This window comes from Nelumbo nucifera, chromosome 6 (assembly GCF_055504915.1).
Source record: "Nelumbo nucifera cultivar China Antique chromosome 6, China Antique-T2T, whole genome shotgun sequence".
Taxonomy (NCBI): domain Eukaryota; kingdom Viridiplantae; phylum Streptophyta; class Magnoliopsida; order Proteales; family Nelumbonaceae; genus Nelumbo; species Nelumbo nucifera.
Genome location: NC_142654.1, coordinates 31,803,969 through 31,820,740, shown reverse-complemented (window position 1 = coordinate 31,820,740; position 16,772 = coordinate 31,803,969). Strand labels below are relative to the sequence as shown.

The 16,772-nt window shown below is 36.3% G+C and overlaps 1 protein-coding gene across 2 annotated transcripts; it reads right to left on the bottom strand.

Moving 5' to 3' along the window:
* Positions 1–4,308: 4,308 nt before the first annotated feature.
* Positions 4,309–12,615, bottom strand: LOC104598397 (GATA transcription factor 26-like). 2 transcript variants are annotated; one of them, XM_088889477.1, is made up of 9 exons: positions 11,803–12,298; positions 10,490–10,726; positions 7,696–8,064; positions 6,849–7,281; positions 6,557–6,629; positions 6,254–6,357; positions 5,597–5,783; positions 5,319–5,439; positions 4,309–4,970 (listed from the first exon to the last, which is right to left on the bottom strand). In XM_088889477.1, exons 2-9 carry the CDS (start codon positions 10,596–10,598, stop codon positions 4,681–4,683), a joined length of 1,686 nt encoding a protein of 561 aa, XP_088745603.1. In that variant the 5' UTR covers positions 10,599–10,726; positions 11,803–12,298; the 3' UTR covers positions 4,309–4,680. The 2 variants fall into 2 exon arrangements, with proteins under 2 accessions (XP_088745603.1, XP_010258735.1); XM_010260433.3 differs by lacking the exon at positions 10,490–10,726 and having other exon boundaries at positions 11,803–12,615.
* Positions 12,616–16,772: the final 4,157 nt, after the last annotated feature.

The window sequence follows — 16,772 nt, the reverse complement described above, 5'->3', positions numbered from 1 at the left end:
TGTCGTCAAAGGCATCATTGCAGAGTCACTTCTTGGATCCTACATGTTGTCCTCTCTTTAGATTCTCAGTACGTTTGTGAACTGGGTTCCTAATGGTTCTTGCTTTTCCCATTTATGTTTTACGGTTTTAGTGTGGTGATGGGTATCCATGGCGGTTTGGTCGGAGATATCTTTCTCACCATCCAAATAAATAAGAAAATGATAATTTGGGGATTTAAAAAAATAAAATAATTAAATAAAAATATTTTTCAAAGATAATTGACAGAATCGGTCTTTGTCTAACGGCCAAAGTTTTTCAGGAGGTTTTTATTGCAAATTAAAGTATAGGGATCTTTGTCACTGACCCTATAGGGGGGGTCTTTGTAATTTACCCTATTAAATATGTTCAGCAGTGTGTGAGCCTGGTTTCAGCCCAAGGACCTTTTCTTAATGCTGGCCCATTTAAGTTGGGTCAGGTTGGGTTCTAGCCCAGCAGGTGTTGGCCCATACTACATAATAATCGATGAGATGTATTTGTTTATATTGTGACATAAGTACCTACCTGTTTGAGTTCTTTTATAAATATCATGCTTTAAATATTATTTGAAGCAGCGTTTTAAAAAATGACCCGGAAATGAAATCGTTCTGGCCACCGGTTTTTGGGATAATGGTCCGACCATCTAGTTTGAACAGACGGTCCGTTCTGACAGAAAATTAAAAAAAAAACTAAAAAATAATTAATAAAATAAAAAAAACAGTCAAAAACCATTGAATGGATCGATCACCTAGGTCAACAGTTTATTGACTTTCTCAATGGTTTTTTATCAGATTCTGGGTTTTGGATAAAACAAAACTGATTGTTTGGACGATTCCTAAACCAAATGGTCCGACCGTCCGGATCAATGACAATTTGAAAACGTTAATTTGAAGAATCATCTTTCGTGTAAATGCCTCTCTGTATACCAGCCCACGAGCTCCAGGGCCTTGATTTGGACTGGAGCCAGTCCAAGCCAACTTGAATTCACTTTGGGCCCTGAAATTGAGCCCAGCTAAGTCCTGTCCCTATGTGCACATATACATTTATATCTACATAAATATTCATAAAAATGTCTTCAGCCGCCTTCTGTGGACTCTGGGGCTGCCACTTATCTTCAAAATGAAAGCAAGAGGTTGTACAAGAACCGTGCTCGATACAATTGTGTATTTTGGCCTGGCCTAAAATGCTTGAATTAGACTTAGATGAGCACCAAATGTTATAGAACTATTTTCTCAAATTTTTTTAATAAAACCTGTACATCGCATAGATCCCAACTAGAAAAGATTTAATCCCGACTAATTGGATTCAAGTTGATACAAGATATAGCAGCAATATGTAATCGGATTGAATCATGGTTTTTAAAATTGAACCGGTCAGGGGTCTTATTAAAATTATTTGAATGGTTTGAACGGTTAAATGGCCGGTTCATTGGTTTACTGATCAAAATCAATGATTTTGAGGAAAACGGAACCAGTTAAGTGACCGGTTCTTGGTTTTTCAGTCTGATCCGGTTTTAAAAATCATGGATTGAATTGAGGATATGACTAGATCCGATCCAAATTCCAGTTGTTAATGATTTAGATACATTTTTGGCCTCATGTGTTCTCTTCCCTTTCGCTCACTTGATCTTGCTCTCGTCCCCTGTTTTAGAGGATGGTGGTGACTTGGGAAGACCTTACTTTCGATAAATGGGATACATCCCACGTGAAAAAATAGGCCCATGCCAATGGGTCGGGTCTAACCAAGTTAGGGAAGATCTAGTCCCCAACCGATAAGAAAACAGAACAAGTCCAAATTCAGAACTGTGGGATCCATACAAGTAATGGACCCTGAACCGGCCAATATGAAATGACAGTTTTAGACATCATTATGTTATTGGGAAAATCTATGATGCCAGAAAGATACGATACCCAATGCAGTTGATGTGGGTTGATTGGTTATAAGTTTATTATCTCTACTAACTATGTAATGCCATGCCTTGTCATAAAAGTTAAAGCAGAGTGTCATGTGATTGATAGTTTTATAACAGGTGCATAGCAAACACCCTTAGGCCTCTTAGTATACAAAACATCGGTGGAGGGTATCTTTGTAATGTGCTAAGCCCCTGTCTGGGGCTGCTTCTTTTACTTACTGGGAAAATCACTCAAAAGAATCTAAAAACATTCAAAAAGTACCTATGGGTGTTAGATAAACCCCTAGATAAAAAGCTCAATAAGTGCTTTTTTCAACAAAATAAACCCGTTTTGAAGAAGCTTTAATAAGCCCTCTTTTGAAAAAAGTCCGTTTAGAAACAATAAGTACTCCCAAACATCACCTAATACACACACAGGAACATAATTAGTTTAGATAAAACCAAGCCTTAACATATCTTTCTACGCCTAGACCCTGTATAATGGCATTATGTGTGTTTGGGTTGGTTGGATTTATACAAACCACTGACAACCCTAGTGAAAAGGCAAATGTTACATGCAGTCATGCACACACTTTGTTTTTCACTTGTTCAACTAAGGATCTGTTTGGTTCACAATCAGAACAGGACTTGGAATTGAAATCAGAATGGTCTACTCCCCTCATCTGTTTGGTTCAGACCGAAAACAAAATCAGAATTGGCTGGAACAGATTTCATTCCCAGGGGAGAGGGAGGGAATGGCCACTCCACCAGGAATGGGAATGAGATTTTGATTCCACCCAATCAAACAGTTGGAATAGAATGGACCATTTCAATTCGGATTCCAATTCCCTATTCCTGCAAACCAAACAGACCTTAGGAGTGCAAGTTAGGCACCCAATTTGAAGATTGTACAAATCATTAAACCTGAGTTCTTGGGCCAGGCTTAAGGTTGCAACTTGGGCCGGGTTGGCCCGAACCCAACCCAAAAAAATTGGGTTGGATTGGGTTAGGTTGATGTTCGGGTTGAAATTCACGAACTCGACTTTACTTCAGGTTGGGTTAGGGTTGACCCCTTAGCCAACCCGAGCCAACCTGAACCCAACTCTATAGTACATGTCATATATAAATATATGTTATATGTAATATATAACATACATTGATTTGTTTAGATGCATGATATCTGTATAGCCCCCATCACATAGTATCATGTATTTCTTTCAAGATAATCACTTCACTTAATCCTAATCAAAAAGACTAAAACCTTAAAAATAGTATTTTATGTTTTTTTGAAAATTTTATTCTTCATCTCTTCTATGTTGTTTGCCGCCCAAGAAAGATCTATCGTAAGCCATAACTCATAATAAACTATAGTTATTTCTAACACTTGTTTTTTTGAATTGTATACCAAAAAAAAAAAAAGCGTCAACAAACAAATACTAATGAACATAAGATTAATATATGTAGTGATAGTTGAGATAAGATCTAAAATCGAGAAGTTTATGAGGTTTTAAGGGATGGGAAGAATGTTGGGTTGGATTGGGTTAGGGTTGAAGGAATTTAGTTAAGGTTGGATTGGGCTAGGGTTGGCCTCAACCTGACCTAACCCGGCCTGACTTATAGCCCTGGCCCAGGCTCATTCAATTTTAACAAATCCTCACCCTGAACACACCCAAGTTACACCCCTATCGGTAGATTCAACCAGACCAATTATGTTGGTTTTGGTTGTGGTTCGTGTCTCAATTAATAATTAAATCAGGTCCAGTTCTTGCTGTTCCAAATACATTGAGATCGGAACCAATTATACGGTTAATAATATATAAATGTCCCATTTTTTTGTAACTTTTGTTATTTTTATAACTAAAATGATAAATTTCATAGTATATAAGAAAATTTTGGTTAGAAAACTTGTTTTTTTATCAACTTATAAACAATTTACTATTTACTGTCATTTATATTAAGGTTATATTATCAAAGACGAAGTTCCACGTTGTTATATATCATAGGTAATTAAATATCAAAAAATATGTCGTAGGTAATTATAAATGTCAAGTATAATGAGATTGAGATCTAATCAAGTCAGACCCAGATTAGTAATTGGTTGGGTTCTGGGTCTAATTTATAGAAGCAAGTAATTATCGGTTCGGGACTGATCCACCCCGACACGAACCAGATCTGACCACTGACAGGTCTATCCTTCAGCAACTGCAATGCCGTCTAAAGCAACTACTTGCATTAGATGTGAACCAGTTAATAATCGGTTCAGGACCGGTCATCATCAAGAACATCAGATGTGAAGATTTCCATGAATCCACTTGCATTGCCATTCCCAACTACTATACTCAACTTGCAAAACTTCCACTGAGAAATTATTTCACTATAAGCAGAGACAAAGACCTAGAAATGCAGCACCAATAAAAGGTAAGCTATCTCAAAACTTATTACCAAGGCAGCAACTAGAATAATACATGTAAAACTCTCTCTCTCTCTCTCTCTCTCCATTCAGCTCTAGATAAGACAACCTCCTTTGCAGTTTGGGACTTTGAGCTATATATTACAATCTTTTGTCAGCCTATACAAAAAAACCAGCCACATCCATCCTTTAGACATTCCACTTATGAAACAGGTCAGCATTCTCAAACATGGTAAAGGGAAGGGAAAAGGTAAAAAGGAAAACAAAAAACAGAAAAACCTCATTTACAGTGTTCTTTTGCATGTTGAAATGCAAATTTTGTTGATTGGGTGTTCCATTCTTGTGTCCCATGGACAATCAGTTTCAAGGACGGATAAGATGCGAGTGAACTGAACTACTAGTGCTAGCCTGTTGCACACTGAAACTTGAAGATGGGGGTAGAAGCTCTGCCTGTGGGAAGGATCCATTGGATGGCACATCCAGCAGTAGATCCTGATCAGAACTGTCATCAGTATACTGGAAAGAGTCAAACATGAGGGTGCTTCCATCAGGAGGGAAAGTAAATAGGCTTCCTGGACTGAAGCAAGATCCATCATTGTCATAGCTGGCCTTCATGCCCACCCTTTTGGGACTCTTGATTGTGGTTTTTGGCTCTGAAACAGGAGTTTATAAATGATGCTTCCACAGTACTTTTCTTTTTGATAATTATGCTTCCACAGTACATTGCAACAAAGGTAGGATTTTTTATTTTTTATTTTTTGCTTTACAGAATCAATTTATATAACTATTATTCTATATTAGACATTTACGAGAGAGAATACTGATGAAAAAAAGGTTAGAAGAGAAAAAAAAAAACTAGATATGTTTATGAACTTTAAATCTAATCACCCTTAGAGCAATTGGATAGACAAAAAAATAATAAAAAACAAGGGTGCAAGAGAAGATATAAATAAACATGAATTAAGTGCTTAGTTTATAGTCATAGATAGGAAAATAGCTACCTGAAAAGTTATGATATTGCCCATCACGTGGTCTCTTGATGGCTGAAAAATCACTTGACCCAAGCACACTGTTTCCTGTTGCAACCCCCTTCCCTCCTGTAACCTTTTTACATTTTACATCCTAGAGCCAATGGAAACAGAGAATAGAAAATTAATTGACAGAGTAATTAGTTGTTGGATACAGTTGTACATTTAAATTCAAACAAATCGAATAAACTTAACTTCCTCTTTGCTATAATAGCCAAAAAATAAAAAATAAAAAAGTAATTAATTCATACCTTAAGCAGATTATAGTGTTCTACCCATTTGGACGTTGCCAAATTGACCAACAGAAGCCGCTTCAGAGTCTTACAGTCTTCAGTTGTCCCTCCAGGAAAAGAGAGATCAAAGACTCCTTCTGCAAGCAATTTCTGGAATGAGGATAAGTTCTCCTTGAATTGAGGGCTATCAAACATGCTCTTAAGGCTGCACATGTGGAAACAAGAAAAATTTTGTGTCAGGACTCAACATCATGTACCTCAAGAACCTCTACATAATCTTCAGCATTGTAAACACATGACACTTGTATGTAAAAAGGTTATTACCCAATGTGCATGTATCTGTACCTCCACCTAATTCTGGTACCTGCCTCTCTCTGTCGTAATTTTAAATAAAAATAAAACTTGTGACAGCTAACATTACTTAGGAAGCCCCCACGAATTTGAGGTGGATTATAGAGTTGATATGGAATACAAGATATTGAAAACGGCTAATCCAGAAGGTCCTTTATCCAGTGAACAGTTCAGATTGCAACCTTATCCCTCCGCATGGCAGAAACAAACAAATTGTATCCCTAGTTCGTAATTCCATGTGTAACATCCAATATATACTAATATCATAAAGTCCACTCCTTTGCTGTTATTATCAACTGAAACATGAGTAATAAGGATTCTGACCTGTCAGGAAGTCTAGCAGTATCTGTAGAAGGTAGATACTTCACCAGTTGCTGCTGTTCTTCATGCGTCAAATGATTTGCAAACTCCTCAAAGCTAACAACATCCTACTCCAAACATGGACTGCAATCATGTAAGCTACGCAACAATCTTAGGTAAAAGTAAAACAGAATACCAAAAGCCTATCTCAGCCAATTTGGTCGCATCTAGAAGCTACTAAATGTTATTTTTGACACACAGACCTAGATTTGAAGAATATAACTTCTGCACAAAATCAAATAAATAACTTTAGAAGTGAAATCTTACTTTTAAATTTATGGATCTCAGCGGTGAATTACGATGTCGCAGAATTTGTGACTTCTCAAAGAGAGTCTTATCCCTGCAACATAAAAAATAGGGAAGTTTAGCCCACAAAAGCAACAATGAGCTTGTATGGTGAGTAAAAATGCTTAATTTGCCCCAGAATAATATAAAAGGATGCCGGGATGCAACAAAAAAGAACTAAAGTGGTTTTTCAATGATCTCTAAACCATACTTGGGAAGTTCAATCTGAAACTACAATTAGCTTTTAATGAAATTCAAAATGTTACTAATTCACCTCTTCATCTGATCTTGTTCTGTGTCCTGTCCTGTGGACTTCTTCAATTTCTCATTGCCAAGAGTTGGAAAGCATATACCCTTGTTACTATGTATAAGAATGGATGCAGAACCTGAGTAAGCTTCATTTACTGTGTATGGTTTGTTATCCATTGAAAGGGAACTGGCTTCAGATTCTTCCTCTCGGGTGACTGATCCTGGATGCTTGATGAGAACACTTCCATGTCCTATCTCAACAGAAACCATTGGGGTCTCGCTTTCGAAAAGCAAGTCTTCTTCTGAAGATCCCGAGAAATAAGAAGATGCTTGTTGCTCATGTAAAATGGAGCATAGATCTTTTGTAAGCTTCTCAACCGGAGATGGCTTTGGGCGACTCACACAAGTCCTCTTCCTTGATGGAACAAGTGTATCCCACACCATGGATTGAGGTGGACCTGAAAAAGATTAATAGTAAGGTAGCTCAACTAACTTGTGTTTATCAAACATAACAGAAAGCTACTACATAAAACAAAACAGATATGACATCTTCACTTATTCTTCATAGGAATCAAAATCCTTTGAATAAGAAATGCAGCTTTACTCAACAGAAAGTATAAGAAATAAACAGCATTTTGTGTGTTCTGATTGGGTTGCTTATATTTGGATGCAACATGTCCATGTTTTTATTTGTTCATTTAATGGAGCTATTATGCAACTCTATTCGTGTTAAGTAATCAGATTACATTTTTGAGGCTTTACAGAAGGAAATGGAAAAAATGTGAATATATGACCTATTACTTCAGACATTATAGACCTAAACTCATTTCTCTCAAAAAGTTGACATCAAGGAATAATGATGCTATTCCAACCTGTGAAATCACTTGCATCTGTACCACCAAATTGTGCACAACCCTCAGAGTAAGATATGGCTGATCCTGAACTTGATCTATTACTAGTATCCTCTTCAAGACCCTTCCGAAAGGTTTGATCATATTCAGGGGCTCCCCTTCCAACTATCATGTTATCATGACTTTTCTTTCTCTTATGCAACTTTGCCTCTTTGGCCTTAATAGATATGCTCTTTACTTTTGGAGCCTTATAGTCCTCATAATCATCAGTCTCCACTCGAGCATGTAAAGGGGTGTAGTTTGCAAGTGTTCCCTTTGTTCGCCATCGAGATCCACATGCATTGCATAGAATTGGCTTTTCCGGTGGCCCATTACGCCAAAGAGGGGTACCTGTTGCATTACTTTTCTGTCAGCAACCAATCTACTAAACCAATCAATAAGCAAGAATAACTTGAAGACATAAAAAAGAGTAAACTTTAAACACTGAAAACAAAGAGGATTTGGCCCCACTCATATAAGCCCCTAATAATAGTCAATTTCAAAGACTACATGACCATGAATAGCTCCAAATCAAAAGTTGCAGAAAAGGCTAAGGTGTCATGTTATTCTTCAATAATGTGAAAGGTTAAAAAGGATAACATCTGATTTGAAGCAAATCTTTTAGTGCTATAACCCATCCATGCTATCCCATCTGGGCAATGTTGAATTTATAAGGACTTAGTTTAAAGAACTAGGGCCCATTGTTTGGAGTGATTGCAGATGCTACACCTTGCCACATGCTCATATCTTTTCATTCCATGGCCTGGATACCACATGGCACCATCTAGCATGTGCAAATAGAAGTTTGAACAGAATATAAATAGAGGTTTATTCTCCATTACAAGACCAAGTATCAAGATATATTTTAAAATGCAAGAGTGTCATTCATGAGCAGAGAAAAGCTGAAAAGACTATAATCATATTAATCAGCAGGACTTTTAGAATTGTATTCCTTGTAAACATTATCCTATGCATACAACACATTGAACATAAAATGGTTAGACTTAATAAGTGGATCACTGTTATTCCAGAGTAATATGTGCAGATAAATCATGAAATAGAGTACACTGAGAAAAATATGCTCCTTTTGTGTGCTATAGCCTGGGTCTTTGAGTTTGCATTTATAAAGTGCATATGAACACGAAAACAGGAGCGTGTTTTTCATTGCATCTCTAACCACCTTGCAATGTTGTTAAATGAAACTATATTGGTTATGTCGTGCTCCCTTTGCTTTCAAAATTGTTAGAAGATATTGGGGTGTGATTATGACATAGACTGAACACAGAGCAACAAGTCATTATGTGATCTGGGACTTCTGTCATCATACATCAATCTGTACCAACAAAATTAAAGTTTAAACTAAGGTAACATTAACGATGGTTAGAATGGAGTTATTTGTCCCATGTTCCTAGTTACAATTTAGGAGGATAAATGACCAGAGCCAATTACATCCTAAACTGTTATTCCAAGCATGGACAATATAGAATAAGGAATGGTCCTACAAGAGTACATTTAACCAGGATAATAAGAGGAGAAATGCCTCTGAATACTTGATAGTGCCCATGCCTAGCATGTTTAGAATCTTAAAACACTTGATTTTAATGCAAAACTGTACTTCTTTTTCTGTTCTTTTTTAGCCCTATCCTGTTGTTGCAAGGTTCTGGTAATTAAATCTTCTGTATGAAGAAAACAACATCATATACCAATAACTTATGAAGAAATGTTGCTTCTTAAGTAGAGACATTTTGCATAAACAAATTTCTTTCATTTATTTTTAAGCTTCACAATGCCAATGAAACAACCTGTTCCTTAATTTCCTCAGTTAAATTATACAAGTGAAATGAAAGGGCCTTCTAGTACCCTTCTAATTAACTTAGTTGTATAAGGCATGATCAAACAAGGGTGACGTGAGTTACAAGTGCAGGAACATGCTGTTATGAGCTACGAGGGTTTTCTAATATCCCTTGTAATTAACTCATTTGTATAGTGGATGAACAAACAAGGGCATTGTGAGTTTGTGAGTTACAAGTGTAGGAACAGGCTGTTATACAAGTGAGCTACAATATTCTTATAAATGTTTATTCTTGGATAGTTAATTTACTGTACATGGCATGGGCAAACAAGAGCCTTGTGCGACATAGCAATGTGGTTGGTAAGGGATACTAGAGTGGCCAAAGAAAGATCTGAATGAAATAAGGGCACTGAGGGATGAGGCTCAAGCAACAATAAACCACTAAATGAGAAGATTAGCAAAAGAAGAGACACATGAAGTGTCCATTCTTGGCAGTTTAAGCCAAATCAAAAGTGCAAGACAATGAAGAGCAAGTTTAGAAGAAAATTTCAGCACTGATAGTGGTAGAAACATCAATTTAAGAGACATGGAAGCAAATGATAGCTCTAACAAATGACTAGGAGAATGTAAGGTAACTTATCCCAAAGGAGAAAAGGAATTGGTATTTTATTTTTACACATTACCTCAAAACCAAGCCCAAGACCACATTTTTGAGGGAGGAAAGATATATAATTGAGCTATGAGCTCAACCTAAATGAACTTTTATAATAATATTAGTATCCAAGTTCTCTCAATGATGTGGATTTGTTTCTCTGAAGGAGCACTTTTTTCTAGTGTTTGGCACAAATAGAAAGAACATATAAATTCTGAAACATAGTCTCTCCCTTCCAAAACCATGTTTTTATTTTTACACATTATCTCAAAACCAAGCCCAAGACCACACTTTGAGGGAGGAAAGATATATAATTGAGCAATGAGCTCAACCTAAATGAACTTTTATAATAAATATTAGTGTCCAAGTTCTCTCAATGATGTGGATTTGTTTCTTTGAAGGAGCACTTTTTCTAGTGTTTGACACAAATAGGAAGAACATTGAAATTCTGAAGCATAGTCTCTCCTTCCCAAACTCATTTGGCAGTTATGAATCTTGTCCACATTGTGATATCAAATACTTGAAAAGAAAAACTAGAATGCAACAACCATAATCGGTGTATGCTCTTCCTGCAATAAAGATTAAAATAGAGAAGCAAATGTAAGACTAAACAGTCATGAAAAGCATCAGCAAAGCAGAGAAATTAAGATTCTTTCCCAAGGCAGAAACTCCACTAATTTTGTCCACTACTAAATACACCCCACGCTTGGCTATAGAATGACAAACCAAGAATATTTCTTAGATGGAGAATTAGATTGATGTAATGTGGTAGTGCAGAAATATTTAAGAATTTATAGTATAGCGACTTGAGTATTAGATGGAACAGTTTCAAGAACAATATGTGTAAACATAATTGAAGGAAATCATTTAAGATGAATTTGAGAGTGGATGCTTAGCAATAACTTATTCCTATAAAACAGGAACAAGTAAATATAGGAAAAGCATTGTAGACTTGTTTTCAATCAATAAAAAGCACTTCAAACATTGTAGTTAGCAAAAGTACATTCATTCATTCTAATTGAACCATAAAATTTGCCCTTTATACACAGAGAATCATAAATGGAAAAGAGACAGAGCAAGGTATGACTACACAATGATCTTCTTTTCCAGAAAAGAAATTGCATAAAAGGGCAGGAAGAATTTAGAATAACCAAAACATAGATTCCCTAAAAATTCATTCCACCATTATCTGCAAAATTAACAGCGCCAGTGAAATGAAGGCTATATATTCAAAGGAACATGAACACGAATGAAGAACCAAATGAAAAAAAAAAAAAAGCAAAGCCAAATTATTCTAATACACAAAAAAAAAAAGAAAAAATAAACAAGTACATGTTCAAAACAAAAAAGCAGACTCTATGTAGTCCTGTAAAAATTCATTTGTACAAACGCATGTGAGTGAAGAGGAAAAGAAATACATATTAAAACACATGCTTCATTTATTTCCTGGTTCAAGTAATCTCTCCATCACTAAAATAGACTACTATATGCAAACATTTCTCCGTAAAAGAAATTAATTTAGATAAAGAAACCCCATTTACATAAACGAGAAAAAGAAATTGAATCCATTTTTTCTTGAATATTCAGTACAGAAAACAAAAAATAAATAAAAAAAAAACAGTACGCAAAACGAATGAAGACTCACTTGTAACTCCACAGTGATAGCAAGGCCCTTGTTTGCCCATGTCTCTCTTCTTCCTTAATTTCCAAAGTAAGATTCACAATAACGAAAACAAAGGAAAAAGGCGAAAAGGAAGAAAAAAAATAAAAGGAAACGCACTGATTTCTTCACAAAAAATCGAGTAAATTTGGAAAATTATACGTTTATTCTCTTCAACCTCGTTTAAACGAATTACTGTGTTCGCAAGTCTCTTCTACTAAAACTCAGGTAAAGTTTGCAGAAGAAAAACAAAAATCCAAGATACCCAGAACAGGTTCTTTCTTATAGTCTCAAAATAAATCAGAGAAAATAGCGGAATCAACCAAAAACAGAGAGACTGAAATGGGATTTTAGCCCGGATTCTGTACAATCCCAAATGGAAGAGAGAGGACCCTTGAAGGAATCCAAATAAAGGTGGAGAAAGGAAGGTAAAATGGGGATGGTGTTTGTATGACTTGTTGTTGTTGTTCTATTGTATGTGGAAGAGTAAATGTTCAGCTTTCATTGCTTTATTTTGATGTTATTGAAAAACATATAGTCCTTTTTATATAGAAAAAATCATTTTTAATTTTATGACGGAGCAAGGATAGACAAATATTACCTCTATATCCTGTTGACTCTGGACTCTTCTGAGTTTGGGGTTTGGCTCAAAAAGAAAAAAAGCATTTACAGAAAAATTATAGACCAAATGAAAAAAGCAAGAGCCAAAGAATATAGAGAAAAAGAGGAAACAAGCAAAAAAAAGTGATTTTCCCCAGAAAAAAAAAAGGAAAGAAAACCTTTTTCTTCTATGTTTTAAATGTTCATTATTCCATAATGTCAATAACTATTGGTGGGTTTTCTGCAAAAAAAAAAGTCTAAAAAAATTAAAACAAAAAATAAAGGAATAAGAGTAGGAACAATTAAAGGAAGAAAAAGGATTTATGGAAATAATTTTCATCTCTAAAGTTTTTTGCTATCAGGAATGAAGAACCAGCGAAAGAAGAAAAAGGATTTCTCGAAATGATTTTTAGCTCTAAAATTTCTTGCTATTGCACTTCTAGTCCTTGTGTGTGAGCCTGAGTGTGTGAAAACAATCCTACAGTGCAACCTATAAAGGTCGATGTTAGTCTACCATCAGAGGCGTACACGTGTTTCTGCGGTTCACTTTCACCGTCCGTTCATTCTTCGCACGAACGGCAGTGATGGATGAACGTAGAGGCAACATGTACGGTTTACGATGCACGGCTGTAGCAACTTCTATGGTCCTTATCCTATGCCAAATTACGTCATAAATTTAGATTTTTTAGTTTTAATTTTGGAAAATGTTAAAATCTTTACCTAGTCAGACTCGTATGTGTGGGTCCCACCAGAATTCATAAATCATAACTGCTTGGTTTTCGTCGACTGGATCTTCTTCTTTTTCTTTTCTTTTTTTTCTTTTTTTAATTTTGCATTGAAAACAAATATTAAAAGGAGAGCCGTTTTCACCCTGGGGAAGTAGAAAAGAACCCATTTTTTTTTCTTTTGTAATTTTGGTTTTTTCTAGAGCGGATATCCACGACATTGTGAAATGTCATAAACACCCTCCCATTCACCCCTGTCGAAAATCCCAAAAATGCCCCTTTCTTTCCCTCTCTCTCTCTCTATCCCCAAGATTCTAACAAACCCATTCTCTTTTAGTGCTTGCTTAGATTATTGAATTATGGGTACTGAGATCACATGTCATGTAGGCAGGGGGTGTGATTGCATGTGCTTCGGGTGTACGTGATCATCGGTCCGGACCGTCTGATTTGAATCCTAATAATCTTGTAGACAAATTGGAAAGTGGGTAGCTAATGAAACGGACAGGACCACCGTACAGATGTTGGCCCATCCACTTCTGATTGTAGACCGCTTGATCCGAATTCTGCGGTGGTCTGCTTCTGATAAAAGTATAAAACCAAAGATGTACCAAGTAGTAACAAGCAACAACCAGTTGGTGGAGACTGGAGAAGAAGATGTCGACATTGGATGGTTACTCGGTTAGATGCTTAATTGGGCTTGATCCCCATCAGAGAGAGGTGGCCTACAGAATGGACTAGACTGATGAGCCCATGGCCCATGGGCCCTCTTGCTTTTTCATTCTGAAATGAAATCTATTATCCCCTGGGTCCTCCTCCTTTATCTAGGAGACTGGGAAGGAAATTGCAACTTGAAAGGTGGGCCCACGAGATGTTCTTCGATGATGCATTTAATGGGCCAATCGATGGTGTGGGGCCAGCGCGATGAATGGCTACCATATCTAGTTTTATTTTCTATAATGAAGGCTGGCGATATCTTGTCGAAACACTGTATCATGGTTTGTACTGGTACTAGAAACAAAGTCCCGATTGTTTCGAAGTTATCATGCCGAATGGTGGGAGGCTTCAATTCCCCGGGCCCTACATAAATTAACACAGCCCACTGCCCACTGCCCACTCACGAAAGGGCCGGCTTTATCGATTAAAATCCTCCGTGAATTTGATAAATGACCACCTGACCTGACCTGATTGCCCGATTGGTTAGTGGTAGTGGTTACCTTACCACTTTTTATGATACCGAAAATCCGGTATCGTAGCTGAATCTGGAGTCTGGACAAAGTTTTGTACCGAGGGCAAGTCGTATGACGCATCACGCATGTGTGAGACTGACTACGTCTGTTACGATCATCTTTTCCCTTCATTTCAAAGTTCAAACATTGACGAGGGCATTTATGTAATTCTAGTTTAAGAATTATCAGGCACGTCGCCTGCCATAATTGGGTAGTTGTTTTCAGCCACCCAATTAGGCAACTAAGCAAATAGAAAACTTCCTGATTTTGGGGAGATACCCTTCATCACTAACTTCAATGCCAAAGATGCCCTTATCTCCTTACTATTTCCAATAGCCAAAATTTTCTTTTCTACTTTCCTAGCTATGACTTCAAATGTGTGTGTGTGTGAGAGAGAGAGAGAGAGGGGGGCCCGTGATATGGATCAAAAGTCACACTCCATTGAACCAGAGACAGGTGGAAGCATCCCACTGGCTGAAAGGTTACCATCCAATGCACAGAACTTCTCAATCCCACCAATTTCTGATGCATCATGAGTCATGACTCAGGGCAATTAACCAACCCAAGAAAGGTTGTCAAGTCAGCCTTTTTAGTGGTAGACAGATAAAATGTGGTCATTGCTAGACCAAAATTGGAGGCCTCAGGGGCCTGGGAGATGTAAAATTTGCTAAAATGAATTAGTAGATCATCCTGTAGTCAATTCCATTGGAATCGTATGAATCACTCCAATTCTCTAAACTAAAAAATATATATATATATATATATATAGTTCTGTTTGGACTTTGGGAACCCATTAGCTCTATTTGGGTAGGTCGATTATGGTGAAAGAGGCATGATATCTACATAAAGCGGTTAATAAATGACCATTGACCCACAGTAAAGGGTGGGTGGTGGGCCAAAGACAATCCTAGATAGTACTAAAGATCAAAAGGCTTAATTAGGGGTGACTGACTGGTTGCCCATACTTGAAGATTATTCCCCACATATACACACATTAAATGATGGTTTAGGGGTGTTTAATTGGTGTATCTCTCAGTAGCTCTACCCCATTTAATAAGGCTGCATCCTGCAGAGCAAAGAACACTATCCCCCTTGTTGTGGGTAGAGAGATAATTTCATATACATGCCTTTAAAGGGCAACCAACATAAAAGTGATGGAGTTCGATTTCTTCTTTTAGATATATAAGGGTAAAAAGTAAAACAAATATTGCATTGGCAATCCATGACAAAAGCCAAATAAATGTGCTCTTGACCTCCTTTATCACAATGACTTATGTACCCTTGTACACCTCTTAATCCAGCTCAAGAGCCATTACAGAAACACCCAATTGTTTTTAATTGACTAAAGTTGTTGTACATAAACAGCACCACACACCTGCATCATAATTCTAACCACCAAGGTCTGTGTTTGTCTCAAATGCCATATGGGTCCTAACCAAACAGTTGGATTTGTGGCTTTATTATATAAAAAGAAAAAGGGTGCTTTGGGTGTCTCCTTGAACTCCATTGTTCTTGTTATTAATCAGTTTAATTAAACGAGCAAGACATAATTAATTCTTGAAAATGGTATTCCACATGATTGCAAAATATAAGGGCATTACTTCATAACAAAAGAAATAGAATATAATATGTCAAATTATTGAATGATATTTCCTCAGAAGATGTATAATTGATTTATAATATATATATATATATATATAATTGGTCAAATTACAATTGAAATTATATTTTTAAGAGCCCTTATTTTGATATATAATCATACCAGCACTAATAAGTGGATTTCATCAAAATTTTAAACTTAAACATCTTTAGGTTTGAATAGTATTAAGATGAGTGACAATAATAAAATCTGTTAAAAGCAAAAAAAAAAAAAAAAAAAAGAGAGCTTTTCAAGAAAGTTTTATCCAATGGTTTTCCAAAACTATGGTTTTCTCATGTTTTGCAATAATAAAATTTAAGAACAATAAATTATAAAATTGATGGATAAATAGCAATAATTTTAGAGAACCTTTCCGTGCATGGCAGTCCGTAAGAATGTCAGTTTGGGAATCCCCCCCGCTCCCTTATCCACTCTCCACCGCAGCCCATGTGAATATGTGATATTTGATCTGTGTAGTGACCACTCCAACTAATCTTTCTTTTGTCCATTAACCCACCACCGTCCAAATTGTCTTGACCCCCTTCTCTTCCTTCTTTGACCAACTAGTCTCTCTCTCTCTTGTTCATTTTCTTTGAAACCTAACTTTTAATTAAACCCTAATTAATTTATTAATCGATACATTAATTGATGATTAATCATTTAGGCTGTGTTTGGTTGCAATGCAAAAAAAAAATTGTATTGATTCATGATAGTGCAAATGATTTGAGGGTAATTTCTAACCTATTTTTGTTTTAAATTTTAAAT